Source organism: Aquila chrysaetos (assembly GCF_900496995.4).
Source record: "Aquila chrysaetos chrysaetos chromosome W unlocalized genomic scaffold, bAquChr1.4 W_unloc_1, whole genome shotgun sequence".
Taxonomy (NCBI): Eukaryota; Metazoa; Chordata; class Aves; order Accipitriformes; family Accipitridae; genus Aquila; species Aquila chrysaetos.
This window is the reverse complement of record NW_024470321.1, coordinates 2,408,306-2,420,604: the sequence shown is the minus strand read 5'-3', so window position 1 is coordinate 2,420,604 and position 12,299 is coordinate 2,408,306. Positions and strand designations below refer to the sequence as shown.

Here is a 12,299-nt window from a genome sequence, read left to right as displayed (position 1 = left end):
GAATTCAGGAGTGAAGTTGAGCCCAGGAAGAAGGGAGGGGTGGGGGGAAGGCATTTTAAGATTTGGTTATTTCTCATTATCCTACTCTGATTTAATTGGTAATAAATTTAATTAATTTCCCTGATTCGAGTCTGTTTTGCCCGTGACGGTAATTGGTGAGTGATCTCCCTGTCCTTATCTCGACTCACGAGCCTTTCATCGTATTTTTCTCCCCCTGTCCAGTTGAGGTGGGGGAGTGATAAAGCGGCTTGGTGGGCACCTGGCATCCAGCCAAGGTTAACCCACCACAATGGCATAAGATTTTGTGCTCCTCATTTGTGGTTCATAAATTGTGCCACAGACTTTAAATGAACATCAATAAAGTCTCTGTAAACACGTCAATATCACAACAATTGTTTGGGCAATCATTTAGGAGCAGGCTGCTGGCATAAAAGAAAACAATCATCCACATCTTAAAAGCCTACATCCCAAATATGTCATAAGGACACGCAAATAAATAGATAAAGCCGCTAGTCTTAATATCCCATCTCAGCCTGCAATTATAGCCTCAGAATTGCCTAACTGTTCATCAGCAGTGGAATTTATAAGTATAAAATATACCATACTACTATAAAAGAAGGTTAACTGATTAAATACTAATGGAAGTACGGAGAAATTATTGATAAAAAGTTTGAATTGTTTTATGCACGATGCAGTTAACATTAGGTTTTTAGAAACGTAGATATTATGCAACCACTTCAAAATTAAATATTTGATAAATTTTGTACTACCTAGTAGTAGCATAAATGAAACACGCTTTATGGTCCAACATGACATACTTCACAGGTTTTTTTGTTGAAATAAAGAAATAAGCATTCTTTAGTCATATTTTTTACATTGAAACTATACCTACACTACAAATTTAAAGATATTTTCTATGCCTACATGCATTTTAAAAAAATTACATTTGAAATAAAAAAAACCTTTAAATTCTAGTCAAAATTATCATTGCACAAATTACTTCTAAATAGAATAAGTTATCCTAGTTTTGATATATTGCTCTAATCCTACAAATAACATTAATCCTATCAATGAATCTTGAAAAGTTGAAACCGAACTGTCTGCAGAATGGAATTTTATTTGCTATACCTTTTCCTTTTAAGCTTCACCTTATGCAAATCATTTCTATGTTTTCTTCAAAGTTCTTTAAGACCTAGCTTAAAATATTAGCAAATAATTCCTTTCAGAATCTCATACTTACATGAGCAAGAATAAGTTAGCAGAAGGAAGACTGATTCATCTAGCATATGCATAGTCTGAGCCCCTAACACTATCTCTAAACTCAATTTAACAATAAATCCTTATTCTAATCAAAACAGTAGCTTGAAATTAGTTATTTTAAATATTTTAAGACAAGACACTATCATACTGAAGCTTTATTATGCCTATTTAAATTCATTAATGCTGTGATTAGACACTTGACAGCAATACTGCTTTAGGTGGGTTTATGCAGCAGCATTCTCAACAGCTTGTTCCTGCTACACCACTACCACCCACCACCACACTTCCTTGTATGGCTATACTGGGAGTCAGCTCAGAGAACAGATACAGCTGAAAAAAGAAAATCACTCGGGGGAGGAGAGAGATTATTTTTGAGCTACATCCATTCCCTGAAACATTTCATCAAATGGTTGCATAACAGCAAGGGACAACATAAACTGCCACTGCAACAAAAACAGCCAGAGACAAAACATGTTGAATTATGATCTATGGAAAAGGATTGCGAGACAGGATCTCACTTCAACATAAAGATCTGTTCAAAAGGCAAAATGTAAATTGAAACTTGTCAACTTTATTATTAAACACTTTGTAAAGAGTGAAACCAAATTATGTACCAATACAAGCATTTGCTAAGAGAGTAATAATTAATCATTCATCACTAACCTGATTCACTGGCTCATTAAAGTTGGTAATAAGTCCAGCACGCAACGTAGTTTTTTCTTCTTCAGAAAGAGCACTGTCAGAATATATTTATTAGAATATCATTTCATTTTCAATAAAACCCAACTATTAATTCATATTTAGAATTATTTTGCAACTACTACTAGACACAGAAGTTAAATGATCATTTCCATCTGTGTTTGACTGGATGAAGTTTACTTTTACACACCATTTTCTTGAAACTAATGTATTTCAGTTTGATAAACTATCAAGAGAACACCCCTTGGTTTTCCACTACCTCAAAGATATTTGAAAAGAGAGGGACATGAAACAGATAAATATTTATGAGGCTGTCCTGGGTTCAGCTGGGATAGAGTTAATTTTTACAGGAACCTGGGAGGTGGGGGGGCATAGCCGGGGCAGCTGACCTGAACTAGCCAAGGAGCTATTCCATACCATGTGACATCATGCTCAGTATATACATGGGGAGTGGGCCGGGGGGGAGGGCTCTCCTGCTCTCGACTTTCGGTGGGGGAAGTGGCAGAGCGTCGGGTCCCGGGTGGTGAGCAGTTGCACTGTGCATCACTCTTTTCTGTATACTCTTTCATTAGTACCGTCGTTGTTGTTGTAACTTTTTTTGCGTTGTCCCAGTAAACTGCCCTTATCCCAACCCTCGAGGTTCCCGTTTTTTTTTCTTTTCTCTCCTCCGTCTCCCCCCTATCCCACCGGAGGGGGCGGGAGGAGTGAGCGAGCGGCTGCGTGGTCCTTTGTTACCGGCTGGGCTGAAACCACGACAGTCCTTTTTGGCGCCCAACGTGGGGCACGAAGGGTTGAGATAACGACAGATCTGGCCAGAGAGTGTTGAAACAAATTTGTCATACGCATTCCTTATATTAGATAAATAGATGTTAGTCACAATGTTGATTAATTTGTTTACATGGTGGCGTTTTGTAGGTCCTTATATGCTCTATGTATTGCCTGTAGTTACGTTTCTCACCTCTGGGAGAGTGATTGGGATTATCATTTTGCTGTACTGGGCAATGTCGACTTGTGAAATGATTACATCACTGGTCATGAGGTTAAGCTGGTATCTGTATGAGGCAGTGATATCATTTCCATACTTTGGGCACCTTCTATCGGATTTTATTGGTAATTACAGCCAATCCATGGGGGAGTTAGGGGGGGATACTTCCCCCCGTCCGTTCGCCTCCCTTTTCTCCTTCCGACTAATTACAACAGCTTTTGAGAACTTTGAATATCCTTGGGATGCACAAGCCACTGTGCTGTTAGTGCTATGCCTCCTGAATATGTTTCAGGTCTTGTTTAGGGCTACAAAAAGGCTCTTTAAGAGTACCACCCAGAGATCTGCCCCAAAGCTAGATATTCATGGGTGGCACGGCATGTGAAAGGATATGGGCAAGTATCTAGAGAACTTCTCACCCCCAGTGGCTTGGAAGTTCACTCCTGAACAACTACAGAACCCTCATGAAGTGGTAGAATATTTGAAAGAAAAATGCTGTGGCTATTCCAAAGACGTACAACTCGCTGCACTGTGCTGAGCCCTGGCCAGTATCTACCAAACACTGCTTGATATTATGCAGCACCCTCAGAGAGAAAAGGGGGAAAAGATGGAAAACAGGACAGCAGGCACCGTGGCTAGCCCTACCCCGGCAACAAGCACCGTGGCTAGCCCTACCCCGGCAACAGGCACCGTGGCTACCCCTATCCCGGCAACAGGCACCGTGGCTACCCCTATCCCGGCAACAGGCACCGTGGCTACCCCTACCCCGGCAACAGACAGCGCGGCTACCCCCAACCGCAGTGACGGATACTGCAGCTAAACCAGAGAACCAACCTGTGCCAGTATCAGTCACCCCTGTACAGAAAAAGAAACACACAAAGAAATCAGTTCGCTCAGTGAGAGATGAAGATGAACCAGGGTCATCACGAGAACAGGAGGAAGAGGCAGAACCTGAAATAATCACCCGATCTCTATCCCTGAGTTGCGTGACGTGCGAAAAGATTTTAGCCGCCACCCAGGTGAGCACATTGTTACCTGGCTGCTCCGATGCTGGGATAATGGGGCTAGTAGTGTGGAATTAGAGGGTAAGGAAGCCAAGCAGTTGGGATCTCTGTCTAGGGAAGGGGGCATCGACAAGGCGATTGGGAGAAAAACACAAGTCCTCAGCCTCTGGAGGCGACTTCTGTTAGGTGTAAAGGAAAGATACCCCTTCAAGGATGAAGTTACATGTCACCAAGGCAAGTGGACCACCATGGAGAGAGGTATCCAGTACCTGAGGGAATTAGCCGTGCTGGAGGTAATTTATAATGATCCAGAAAATACGCAGTCACCCATAGACCCAGATGATGTCCAATGCACACAACCCATGTGGCGGAAGTTTCTACGAAGTACACCACCAACCTATGCCAACTCATTGGCAGTAATGTCCTGGAAAGAAGGCCATGAACAAACGGTGGATGAATTGGCTGTCCAACTCCGGCAATACGAAGGAAGTCTCTCTTCCTCCCTATGGGCCTGTGTCTCGGCTGTAGAGGAATTGTCCCGAGAGTTCCAGCAATTCAAAGTGGATATGTCTTCCTCCCCACCTGTACAGGCCCGCATCGCAGCTATTGGGAGTAAGCATTCCTCTGCCCAAGAGAGAGGAGAGAGAAAGTACACACGACGGGCTAACCTGTGGTTTTACCTGCGTGACCATGGAGAGGACATGAGGAAGTGGGATGGAAAACCTACCTCAGTCCTGGATGCACGGGTACGGGACTTGCGAGAAAAAGCAACCAGGAAAGAGGATTCTTCTTGGAAAACTGCTGCTCCAGTTTCCTGTGAAGAGTCCCCCAGATGCAGTAGATGGGCTGATCACATTTCTGATCCTCTTGAAGGGACTTCTGATTCACGGGTGCGAAAAGTGAGTAACGAATATTCTAACCAGGATTACAGGGGCCCTGCCTCCAGCCAGGTGGAGGAGAGGGACAACCGAGTCTACTGGACAGTATGGATTCGATGGCCTGACACATCAGACCCACAGGAATATAAGGCTCTAGTAGACACTGGTGCACAATGCACCCTAATGCCATCAAGTTATAAAGGGGCAGAACCCATCTGTATCTCTGGTGTGACAGGGAGATCCCAAGAGCTAACCGTATTAGAAGCTGAAATGAGTCTAACCGAGAATGACTGGCATAAACACCCCATTACAACTGGCCCAGAGGCCCCGTGCATCCTTGGTATAGATTATCTCAGGAAGGGATATTTCAAGGACCCAAAAGGGTACCGTTGGGCTTTTGGTATAGCTGCATTAGAGACGGAGGAGATTGAACAGCTGTCTACCCTGCCTGGTCTCTCTCAAGACCCTTCGGTTGTGGGGTTGCTGAAGGTTGAAGAACAACAGGTGCCAATTGCTACCACGACGGTGCACCGGCGGCAATATCGCACCAACCGAGATTCCCTGATCCCCATCCATAAGCTGATTTGCCAATTGGAGAGTCAAGGAGTGATCAGCAAGACTCACTCACCCTTTAATAGTCCCATATGGCCCGTACGGAAATCTAATGGGGAATGGAGACTAACAGTAGACTATCGTGGGCTGAATGAAGTCACGCCACCGCTGAGCGCTGCTGTGCCAGATATGTTAGAGCTTCAATATGAACTAGAATCAAAGGCAGCTAAGTGGTATGCCACAATTGACATTGCTAATGCATTTTTTTCCATCCCTTTGGCAGCGGAGTGCAGGCCACAGTTTGCCTTTACTTGGAGGGGTATCCAGTACACCTGGAATCGACTACCCCAGGGGTGGAAACACAACCCCACTATTTGTCATGGACTGATCCAGGCTGCACTGGAAAAAGGTGAAGCTCCAGAGCACCTACAATACATTGATGACATCATCGTATGGGGCAACACGGCAGAAGAAGTTTTTGAGAAAGGGAAGAAAATAATCCAAATCCTTTTGACGGCTGGTTTTGCCATAAAAGAAAGTAAGGTCAAGGGACCTACACAAGAGATCCAGTTCTTAGGAGTAAAATGGCAAGACGGGCGTCATCAGATCCCTATGGATGTGATCAACAAAATAGCAGCTATGTCCCCACCAACTAATAAAAAGGAAACACAAGCTTTCTTAGGTGTTGTGGGCTTTTGGAGAATGCATATTCCAAATTACAGTCAAATTGTAAGTCCTCTCTACCAAGTTACCCGGAAGAAGAATGATTTTAAATGGGGGCCTGAGCAACGACAAGCTTTTGAACAAATTAAGCGGGAGATTGTTCATGCAGTAGCTCTTGAGCCAGTCCGGGCAGGACAAGATGTTATAAATGTGCTCTACACTGCAGCTGGGGAGAATGGCCCTACCTGGAGCCTCTGGCAGAAAGCACCTGGGGAGACCCGAGGTCAACCCCTGGGGTTTTGGAGTCGGGGATACAGAAGATCCGAGACTCGCTATACTCCAACTGAAAAAGAGATATTGGCAGCATATGAAGGAGTTCGAGCCGCCTCAGAAGTAGTTGGTACTGAAACACAGCTCCTCTTAGCACCCCGACTGCCAGTGCTGGGCTGGATGTTCAAAGGGAAGGTCTCCTCTACACATCATGCAACTGATGCCACGTGGAGTAAGTGGGCCGCACTAATCACACAACGGGCTCGCATAGGAAACCCCAGTCGCCCAGGAATTGTGGAAGTGATCATGGACTGGCCAGAAGGCAAAAATTTTGGAATGTCGCCAGAAGAGGAGGTGACACGGGCTGAAGAGGCCCCGCTGTATAATAAACTGCCAGAAAATGAGAGGCAATATGCTCTGTTCACTGATGGGTCCTGTCGCATTGTGGGAAAACATCGGAGGTGGAAGGCTGCTGTATGGAGTCCTACACGACAAGTCGCAGAAACTGCTGAAGGAGAAGGTGAATCGAGTCAGTTTACAGAGGTGAAAGCCATCCAGCTAGCGTTAGACATTGCTGAAAGAGAAAAGTGGCCAGTGCTCTATCTCTATACTGACTCATGGATGGTGGCAAATGCCCTATGGGGGTGGCTACAGCAATGGAAGAAGAGCAATTGACAGCGCAGAGGTAAAATCATCTGGGCTGCCGCACTGTGGCAAGATATTGCTGTTCGGATAGAGAAGCTAGTGATAAAAGTACGCCACGTAGATGCTCATATACCCAAGAGTCGGGCCACTGAAGAACATCAAAACAACCAGCAGGCAGATCAAGCCGCCAAGATTGAAGTGTCTCAGGTGGACCTGGACTGGCAAAGTAGGGGTGAGCTATTTATAGCTTGGTGGGCCCATGATACCTCGGGCCATCAGGGAAGAGATGCAACATATAGATGGGCTCGCGATCAAGGAGTGGACTTAACCATAGACACTATCACACAGGTTATCCATGAATGTGAAACATGTGCTACAATTAAGCAAGCCAAGCAGCTGAAACCCCTGTCGTATGGAGGGCGATGGCTGAAATATAAACAGTGGGAGGCCTGGCAGATTGACTATATCACACTCCCACGAACCCGCCAAGGCAAGTGCCATGTGCTTACAATGGTGGAAGCAACCACTAAATGGCTGGAAACATATCCTGTGTCCCACGCCACTGCCCAGAACACTATCCTGGGCCTTGAAGAGAAAATCTTATGGCAACACGGTACCCCAGAAAGAATCGAGTCAGACAACGGGACTCACTTCCGAAACAACCTCATAGACACCTGGGCCAAAGAACATGGCATTGAGTGGGTATATCACATCCCTTATCACGCACCAGCCTCCGGAAAAATCGAACGATACAATGGACTGCTGAAAACTACATTGAGAGCAATGGGGGGTGGAACTTTCAAACATTGGGATACACATTTAACAAAAGCCACCTGGTTAGTTAATACTAGAGGATCCACCAATCGGGCGGGCCCCGCCCAACCAAGACTTCCACATACTGTAGAAAGGGATAAAGTTCCTGTAGTGCACATGAGGAGTATGTTAAGAAAGACAGTCTGGGTTAGTCCTCCCTCACGCAGAGACAAACCCATCCAAGGGGTGGTTTTTGCTCAGGGACCTGGGTACACCTGGTGGGTGATACAGAAGGATGGGGAAGTTCGATGTGTACCTCAGAGAGATTTGATTTTGGGAGAGAATAGCCAGTGAACTAGGCTGTATGATATTTAACTGCTAAATAACCTGCCAATGTATGTCATTGTATCTATAGTGTCTATATACCATATCAAGGGTATTACTGTAAGAATTACCCAAATGACTGAAGAATGGACTTTGAAACTGAGCCAAGAACAACAGTGATAGAACTTGAACTGGCGCCCAGCAATTTCCTCAAGATCAACCTCTTCGACCTGCAGACCAAGGGTGTGGGTTGCATCAAATGTACCAGCCAGAAGTTCCAGAGACAGCATACAACAACCCAACACCTCACACCATCTCTCTTAGCCTGAAGAAGTGTTACAACAGATGGAGCCTCAAAGTCATGGACTAAATAAAATTGATGGACACATTGGAGGGATAACCCATTGACTAAGGGAATACTATTTGTATATGTGTGTGTGTGGGGGGGGGGTGTCCATATACATATATATCTATATATAAGACAAGGAAAGTGGTAGCGGTTGATTGGAAAATGTAGGATCTGGGCATGATGTAAATGGTATAGAATAAGGGGTGGATAATGCCCTGGGTTCAGCTGGGATAGAGTTAATTTTTACAGGAACCTGGGAGGTGGGGGGGCATAGCCGGGGCAGCTGACCTGAACTAGCCAAGGAGCTATTCCATACCATGTGACATCATGCTCAGTATATACATGGGGAGTGGGCCGGGGGGAGGGCTCTCCTGCTCTCGACTTTCGATGGGGGAAGTGGCGGAGCGTCGGGTCCCGGGTGGTGAGCAGTTGCACTGTGCATCACTCTTTTCTGTATACTCTTTCATTAGTACCGTCGTTGTTGTTGTAACTTTTTTGCGTTGTCCCAGTAAACTGCCCTTATCCCAACCCTCGAGGTTCCAGGTTTTTTTTCTTTTCTCTCCTCAGTCTCCCCCCTATCCCACCGGAGGGGGCGGGAGGAGTGAGCGAGCGACTGCGTGGTCCTTTGTTACCGGCTGGGCTGAAACCACGACAGAGGCCTTTTAACATCAGGTTTTGATGCGACCTTTGTAAACACAAATGGCAAAAGAAAAAGTTCACAGATAGTGTAAAGTACACAGATAAATGATGAAAATAAAGGAAAACTATACAAATTATGAACTTATTGTTATTAGGCATTTATTATACAGTTATTACCATGATGATTGCTGACTCGAGCATGACTTTGCTCATATATACTAATGGATAATGACAAAAAGGTGCCCAGTATAAGGCAATCACAGTATCAGATGATAGCTCTTTTTGCAAAAGCAATAATCCTTTTCTACTTATTAACAAGAAAGTCATATAGCTACACTTAAAAATCCAGATCCTTCGAAAATTATACCTTTGGGTGAAAAATATATTGATACAGTCTTCAAAAAATACAAGGAAAAGTAATAAGAAGGATAAGTTCTAAGCCAAAAAGATTAATTTTCATTCAAGTTAAGCTTTACACTATCTTTATACTTACTTTTAAGACTACAAGTTACAGTATCATATCACTCCTGTACTACTTCAGACTTCATATGACCCATGTAATTTTCTTTAAAGTTCTGGGCAGGAAACATAACAATCTGCTTTCAAAAATGCTTTGTTGGTAATTATAGATTATACAATCAGGAAAAAAACCCAAACACTTTCATTTACTGATAGCACCTAGAGAGACTTAAATTATCACTCAAGGTTGTTTAGATGAAACTGTTTCACCTAATGTTGCAATGATTTAGACGCATGCATGCAATCATCACATCTCAAATGAAGTCTAGTAGTTGGGAATTAAGAATAAACAGACTAACGCAACTAGTTCCTGTTGTCTGATCTCCATTGTCAATCACAGACACTAACCTACTAGTTTTATATAGTGTCGTGGTTTAACCCCAGCCAGCAACTAAGCACCACACAGCCAGTGGGATGGGGGAGAAAATCGGGAAGAAGAAGTAAAACTCGTGGGTTGAGATAAGAATGGTTTAATAGAATATAAAAAGAAGAAACTAATAATGATAAATGATAATACTAATAAAATTACAACAGTAATAATAAAAGGATTGGAATGTACAAATGATGCACAGTGCAATTGCTCACCACCCACTGATCGACACCCAGTTAGTCCCCAAGCGGCAATCCCCCCACTCCCCCCAGTTCCTATACTAGATGTGACATCACATGGTATGGAATACCCTGTTGGCCACTTTGGGTCAGGTGCCCTGGCTGTGTCCCCTCCCAACTTCTTGTGCCCCTCCAGCCTTCTTGCTGGCTGGGCATGAGAAGCTGAAAAATCCTTGACATTAGTCTAAACACTACTTAGCAACAACTGAAAACATCAGTGTTATCAACATTCTTCACATACTGAACTCAGAAACATAGCACTGTACCAGCTACTAGGAAGACAATTAACTCTATCCCAGCTGAAACCAGAACATATAGTGAGATTTAAAATAATGCTTGAAGTTCCCTATAACACAGCTTTTACACTAATCTAGACAAATACTAAATATCCATCTCAAAATAATAAAAAACAGAGGTAGGATTTATCCTAAGATCAAACATTTGCAACAATTTCTTAGTTTTTACTTTTTTTCCCCTCTATATAAGTACTCACTATATCCCAAATCAAAGACTTAACGTTCTAAGTACAGTACACAAAGGGAGCGATTTATTGTTTCATTGGTAACTCAGAACTGCACACTAAGTCTTATTTTCAAAGGTAATTTATAGCATTCAGGAACCAAATCTGAATGACTTTTTACCAAGATTTAGGCTCCAAGATATTTTTACGTGAAATTAAATTATGCCTAAAAACATTTTGGGTAAAGTTTATAAACTTTTACCATTGCAGAAATTTTTTTCTGCAGGGAACTATTTCAGTTATTAATCTGAAGCCACTAGATGACATTACATTTTAAGAAAATAAATTTCTATGATACCTGGCTTTTTTAAATACACAAATGCAGTATATAATTTCCAGACGTACAAGCATACTCTGAATTGTTTCTAAAACTTGCAAGCTACTATTAAGAAATCTAATATTAAACGTAGCTTGTACAATAACTCACTTTGAGATAACAGAAAGCACCTAAAAACCTGTTTTGTAAAGAAAAAAACCCTGTTCAACTATATTATTTCATTTACATTGTGAGCTCCAAGGCCCTTCCCTTAATTATATTTTCCCTCAATCACATGATATACATATTCCAAGAGCAGCAAACATTCATTACTTACTATAAATAAAAACATTCTAATTAAGCTTTTGACATTACAAACAAAACAAAGGAAGAAAAAGACAACAGATTCATGAGAATGAACTCCTCAAATACAGCTTATGATAAGGAAAGTTAGCAAAGAAAAATGAAAAAAAAAAATTAAGACATTAATGAGGATGCAAGTTGTATACTGCATTTATGTGACATGTATTGAAGAATCTGTAACCATTCACCAGAGGATGGAGGAATTTACTAAATTAGATAATACAACAGTGACATCTGCTGGACACCAAATCTGGAGTGGGTAAGCATGTAGCCGAAGAATTCATAGACATAGCCACAGACAACAGTATCTTTACCCTCCTTTAATACATTCCAAGGGCCACAAATCCATACAAAAGTTATAGCCAGACCAAAAGTTAGGAAGAATGCATATCATTAAGTTATTTCTCTTCAGTGCTGAATTACACCAAATAAAAAATTAAAACAAGTTCTTCTAGAGAAGAAGTCTTTATGTTGTAGTCTTTCACAATTTGCAATTTCAAAGTTTCTGATCTTTTTCTGTGTTTGTGGTATGGGGAAACACATATCCAAAGGTTTAAAAAGTTCTTTTGGAGCTTTTTTTTTTTAATCTACTATTTTATAAACCAGAAATCACAATCTGAAGAGTTATGTAAAAACACACACCAAAAACACACACATGGACTTGAGAAGTATTATTAAAGTTGCTAACACAGTAATCAAATCCATAAGAGACAGGAATTAACAGTAATTCTCTATAAAATCCAAAACATGTTCAGGAAAAGGAATTCTTAATAGCACTCAAATTCAAGAAAAGTCATTTCTGAAGAAACCAAAAACACATGCAAAATCATAAAGCGAAACCACCTTTGAGGAGGCTGATAATTAAAAAAAAAAAAAAAGCAGCCAAACCATGCCTGAAAAGAGACTATGACAACTCTAGACTCTTCTCCACAGCAATTTAGAAAGCTGCCTGAGAAAACAGGAAAGAGAAAGTTCATAGACCCATGTCTAAAATCACTCTCACTGGAAAATGCT

General features: G+C 42.2%; 1 protein-coding gene across 4 annotated transcripts in view; it reads right to left on the bottom strand.

Annotated features, from left to right (window-relative positions):
* Nucleotides 1–12,299, bottom strand: part of LOC121232868 (importin-11-like) — a 168,165-nt gene that overhangs the window by 127,160 nt on the left and 28,706 nt on the right. For all 4 annotated transcript variants that reach the window (XM_041121351.1, XM_041121354.1, XM_041121353.1 and 1 more), the window contains one exon: nt 1,924–1,996. In XM_041121351.1, the coding sequence (XP_040977285.1) occupies nt 1,924–1,996 (73 nt within the window). The remainder of the gene's footprint in view (nt 1–1,923; nt 1,997–12,299) is intronic.